General features: G+C 39.3%; 1 protein-coding gene across 2 annotated transcripts in view; it reads right to left on the bottom strand.

Annotated features, from left to right (window-relative positions):
- Nucleotides 1-306: 306 nt before the first annotated feature.
- Nucleotides 307-6,000, bottom strand: part of ACBD5 (acyl-CoA binding domain containing 5) — a 29,792-nt gene continuing 24,098 nt past the window's right edge. For both annotated transcript variants that reach the window (XM_057432666.1, XM_057432667.1), the window contains 3 exons: nt 5,353-5,403; nt 4,962-5,071; nt 307-1,905 (listed from right to left, as the gene is read on the bottom strand). In XM_057432666.1, coding sequence (XP_057288649.1) covers nt 1,893-1,905; nt 4,962-5,071; nt 5,353-5,403 — 174 coding nt within the window. In that variant the 3' untranslated portion in view covers nt 307-1,892. The remainder of the gene's footprint in view (nt 1,906-4,961; nt 5,072-5,352; nt 5,404-6,000) is intronic.

Here is a 6,000-nt window from a genome sequence, read left to right as displayed (position 1 = left end):
TCTGTACCATCTCTGAAAGCTGTACACCCACATGTAAACGTGTGAATGAGGTGCGTCAGGAGAGTGTTTTCTTAAAGTGACTTTCAACCTAGAGCACCCTTCCTGTGTAATCATGTCTGTCTCTCACTTTATGATAAGAAATCACTCACTCTCAGAACTTTATGCTACAGCCACAACGGCTTCAGGTCCCAGCAGAGCTTCCCTCCCAGCACAAGCTTTGTTCAAACTTGAGTTTTTGGTACAGCTCATGCCACAACCCATGTCTGGCCCACAAAACCATTGGATCGGTATACAGCAGCCGTCAGAGAGGTTCTGACCATTTTATTCTTTAATTTAGCTTTACAGTAAGAAAATCAGACAAGGGAAAAAGTAACTAAAAAAGAAAACTGCACTTAACTAAGAACAAGATTAAAATTTTTCTGGTAAAACAAACAGTTAATTCTATGATTACATTTTTATACAGCATAGTTTGTATGAAAAATGTTTTCCAAACTAGAAAAGATTTTCAGGAAGGACAAAAATAATTTTCCTCAAAAATTATTTGTAATATGTAGTCCAGGTAGAGAATTAAAGCGTATCAGTAATATGGAGACATTTCTGAAGACTCTGATCTTAAACACGGCTTATGTAATGATGTAATTCTTCATAGCAAATCAATGTCTTTGTTTTCTGTCAAATCTAATTTTAGTGCATTTCCCTTCTCCAGAGATTTAGACAACTTGCTTATATATTAATTTATTTTAAAATTAAGTGTAAAGCATGCTTTGATCAAGTAAACTTCACCAAGTTGTAACGTGGTATATTGGGTAATAAATACTCTGTGGAAAAAAAAAAATCAGCACCAAAATGAGCTGAAAAGTTTTGTTTTGAAAGAAAGTAGAAGGATAAAAGCGAAGAAAATATCAGAACTGGTATTTTTTATAACGTGGCTTGGGAAAAGTCCACAATAGATTGAGGCAGTTAATTAATAGATTTATTAATCTATTAAATCTTACTTTAGTTTGACATAAACTGACAACAGAAAACTTAGAGTGCACTGAGCTTTTTAAAACCTTAGAGCTATACTTACAGCATTAGCTTTCACCTCATTTTAAAGCACCTTGTGCCTAAACTATATTTCAGTTAAAACAAGCTGTCATCAACAAGAACACAATTCTCAAAGTTACAAACGTAAGGCGCAGCCCCTTTACATAGGTCTCTTTACATGTGGTACCACACTTGGTTTCCAACTTGTATTTGACAGTCCTTCTCTATTAATGGCTCTAACTTGTGAGACACGTACCAATTACCAAATCTCCTTTGCAATCTTTAAGGAGAAACAAAGGATCCAACTTCAGTGCTGACCACTTTGCATGGAAGTTTGCCCCACTCTGGTTTAGCAGCAAAAATAACCAGTTGAATTTGTCAGAGCTATGTTGTGTTTTCCCAACAGCTTACAATGTATTGAATTTATACTTTGTTAGTGCTTTCATCTGGTAAAAGGTAACCCGGTGGAAAAACAGGCAGGGATGTTGTTGTAAAATTATTTCTATATTAAAGTGACAGTGTACATATTTTTCACTTACTCTTTTACAAAGATGATGTTCTCTTCATCGTCTGACAGCAGCAAGACCAGTAGTTTCTGAAGGCCCATCCACAAGCATATTCCAAAATAATTACTGTTCACATGGTTTTGAGGATGAAATTATTATTAAATTTATTTGTAACCTAGGAGCTTGTGAATCATTCAAGTTTGAATAATGTTAGTCCTTAAATGTTTAGCTCAAAGGCAGTACAAAATATTACTGTAACAGAAGGAACTTCATCCCAGATTCCAAGATTCTGTGAGACTTCAGAATTCCTGCACTTTTCAGGGCTGTCTTCTAAAAGTCTTTAAGCAAAGTCATGAGTTCTCAGTTCAGTTTTCTAGAAGAGGAATCAAATATACTAGTTTAATGTACCTTCACAAAGAAAATGATTTTGCATCTAAAAAACCCAAGCCTATTATGGCCACATGTGAATGACTTCCCATCTATTAAAACACAAAAACACTGCTTAAAGATACCTGAAAATCTGCCCTCTGAGGTTACAAAACTATCTGCAAGGGTACTGAGCTGGCCCAGCTTACACCGAGGAGCACAAAGTATCACTAGGAATTCTGAACTGCAGAGGAAATTCCTCAGGTCAGTCCCTGACCACACCAGTCAGTGGTTTGCTAGCTCACAGCAGAGCAATGCTTATGAGTTTCCAGTGACTCCAGACACTGTGCAATCAGAATGTTCTAAAATTGTGAGCCAAATCTAAACGAGTCTCTGTTATTATTAAGAATACATTTCTATCTGTGGTCAGGTTTAGAGCCCTTAGGTTTTTGAGCTTTTCTCAGTGAAGGCTCCAGTATGAGTACCCAGATTTTCAGCATTAAGTTCCCTGTACAGGAATAAGGTTAAGAGGCTCAGAAAACCTAAACCTTGCAGAAGGGTGGTAAGAGTGAGCTGAGCTGCCCATTCCCAGGGACATGAGCTAAACACAAAGCTGCTGGCTATAGAACGTTTCCTTCCACCAGTTCGATGGAATTTGCTCCATTATGCAAGAGAGCTCAGGAGTCATGGCTCCACAGCTTCACAGTGAGAAAACCTCACCTCGTAGCAGAGACTAGCTGAGGACAGTTCACATATTTAAAACCAATAATACATGGATGTGCTGAACATATGCACTGTGTACATGTGTTGCCTAAAAGCTGACACACCTCTACAGAGCGTAAGCTGAAACTGGCATTGGGGCAACACATAAGGGCTCTTGTTTTGCAATTCCATTTTCTCTCTAAGTGTACTTGAGTAACTTTGTACCCACTGCCAAGAGATGGGAAGGTGGTGCAGGAGCAGATGATAGTCCCTAAATTCTGGCTATGGGTAGATTTATTCAGAAACCAAGAGGAAAGCTGAAGAACACAGAAACTTCCTTAGCTGCTTCTGTTCCTGAAGCTCATCTCATGTTAATACAATCCATGAATGAGTAAACAAAACAAGGACTATCTGGTGCTACACTATCTCTGTGTCTCATGGAGATACTGGTATTACTGTTAGTGGACTGTGGTACAAATCCTGTTGTCCAGAACTCACAAAGAATGTCGATAAATTGTGGAGCATTCAGGAGAGAGCCACCAGAATCACCCCAAGACTGGAAAACAGCTTTAAAATGAGATTCCAGTTGTTCCAACTGTTTTGTTCAAGCAGGAGATTGAGAGATGACCTGGTGATAGCAATAAAGTACCCACAGAAAACACATCATGGGCTCTCTGGCAAGTAGATGAAGTTCTAGGAAAACCCAGTGGATGAGAGGTGAAGATAGAGAAAGCCAAGTAAAAAGAATGTACCATGTAGTCATTTCAGCTCTGAGCCATTAGAACAATATATTAGAAAAATTGCTGGAAAATCTGCTTTTCCAAAAACTGATTTCTGACTGAATCTGTGAAATGATTGCGAGAGCTACAGAGGTCAGAATGGATGATCAAAAAAAGCTGTACAAGACCAGCATACTATCGAGAGAGATTGAACATGGCCATTTGAAAGCTATTAGCTAAACCACACAAAAGTTCATAGGAGCTTCATGTAAGATACTAAAACAAAAATTGTTATTGATTCTAAAAACCCTTGTCCTTGCTGATGAAATTGAAATCTTCACTTACCAGTGCAGAAGATAAGGAAGATGTGTTTAAGTGCCTGAAAGCCCAAGTGAAATCTCTGGTTTCATCAGACAGTGCAAGTTACACCAATGCTGCTGACGACAGCTCTGAGACAAGGTAACTCCCCAGCAGCCCTTGTAGACATTGTTTGTTTATATCACCATGGGCTGGGCCCAGATGGTGGTGACTGGCGAGTGACAGAAGTCTAGTTGGAGGCCAGTAATTAGTGGTGTGTGCCAGGGGCTGATACTGGGTCCAGTCCTGTTTAACATCTTTGTTTATAGTCTGGATGGTGGAGCAGAGTGCACCCTCAGCGAATTTGCTGATGACACAAAACTCGGAGGAGTGGCTGATAGCCAGGGGGCTGTGCTGCCATCCAGAGGGACTGCAATAGGATGGAGAAACGTGCTGACAGGAACCTCATGAAGTGCAAGGGGAAGTGCCAAGTCCAGCACCTGGGAAGAGCTTGGCAGAAAAGGACCTGGTGGTCCTGGTGAACAGGAAACTGAACGTGAGCCAGCAACATGCCCTTGTGGCAAAGCAGGTCAATGGTGCTGGTAAATGTTAAATAAGAAAAAGGTGACAGATGTGACTCTGCAAAGGATTTGATAGGAATAAATTTTCTAATGGCATAAGGGGACTAAGGAGTCTAGGAACAGTGAAAATGGCTCAAGAGGATATTGGGAGTGGCAGGGTCAAAGAATGTCATGGAGACACTTGAAGCTATCAAGCTTAACCCACTTGTGCATACTCCTGCATCATGTTTCATGGATTTAACCTAAATTGCCACATATACAGTATACCACATATAAAGACCAATTAACCACTACTTTCTTAAGCTGAGAAATTTTCAAGGCAAAGAAAACATGTCGCTTCCTAGAATTCCCAGCTAGTGGAAGGTACTACTAGCTTCCAGAATTTCTTTTTGCACATTTGGCTTGAGTTCTTGAGACTTAAACATACACCTTCCTATTATAACCATACCAAGGACTCTACAATCTGCTTTAGCCTGGTATCTTCAGAGCTACGAGTCCCTGATACATACAATGGAACATTAGGCAAGGTGTGTCCTGAAACTCAAGGAAATAGGATTTATCAAAGCAGTTATTATCAAGCTCCTAATTTCAATACCGACCTGATGTTTCAGATACACTGCCAAAGCCTTATTGAAAGCATTCCCTTGCACTCTTCTTCCCATTAAGGCAGTATTTTATGTCCTGTCTCAATAACACAATATACTACATACTGGTTTCAGCAGCTGAAATACAGTATATATGCCCTACTGAATGTGCGTCTTTACCTTCGCTTTCTTTGAAGATACACGTGTACCAACCACTGAGCAATAAACGGCCATACAATAGCAAAAGCTAAAACACCAGGGGAGATTTCAAAGGGCCACCATGATGGCTTCTGAGGGAAACAGAAAAAATTCCAGTCAGCAATCTGTGTGCACATACCCAATACACATGTGTACTTCTCAGTTACTGCAAATGCTACAGGATCAAAGTAGAAAATACTAGTAAGATCAGAAAAGAAAGATTAATCTATCGAATACCTTCTTCAGACACACATTATTATCTCATAGTCAAAGTACAAAAAGCATGTATCAAGAGCTAGATATAAAATATTAATCTCATCTTTTTTACCATTCACACTGCTTTTTACAAATAGAAAAAGCAATATTTTATTACCTTGACAGAGGAGGCAGGCTCACAATTTGACTGTAGTGTTGCATATTTTGCCTTTAAATACAAACAAAGGCTGGTAAGTATGAAAAAAGAAACTGCAACCAAATTTTTTCTGCTTCAGAAAAAAATGAGAATATGAAGTTTTTCATCTCATGAAGGCTTTGCAATCTGTATGTATCATAGAACCACCCCCATACAACCCCCTTTCACCACTTAAGTTTCCCGTACTCTTTCTGGCATTTTTATCACATCTGTGTTAAAAAAATGCATTAAGTGTCACTCACTGGGTCTCTATACATTTTTTCAAGGCCCCCCTGCCCAACTTGTCATTGCAACCTTCTCAACTCTAGTCCAGTCCCAGCAGTTGCAACCCAGAGTAGAAATCCCAGTAGCTTAATTTGCACAATTACATGTTTCAGCACCGGTCTGTACAAAGTCAAAAGCACTGGTTTAGTCTGTCCTGAGCTATAGCTACAGGCATGTCTAACAGGATAAAGGAAAGAGAATCTTCCAGGCAATCAAGAAAGTGAGAAGTACCAGAAACTTTTCAAGACTATTCCCATAAACTCTTGTGGTGTTTCCACAAAAACAAAGCAGTCAGTTTTCTAGGTCTTTCTTAATTTATGTTAAGGTGAAGCAGAAGCTTCTGTT

The sequence above is a fragment of the Pezoporus wallicus genome, unplaced genomic scaffold (assembly GCF_028554395.1).
Source record: "Pezoporus wallicus isolate ANWC-B61680 ecotype Strahan unplaced genomic scaffold, APGP_CSIRO_Pwel_v1 scaffold_2584, whole genome shotgun sequence".
Classification (NCBI taxonomy): Eukaryota; Metazoa; Chordata; class Aves; order Psittaciformes; family Psittacidae; genus Pezoporus; species Pezoporus wallicus.
Note: the sequence above shows the minus strand (reverse complement) of the source record. Positions and strands in the feature narration are given on the sequence as shown.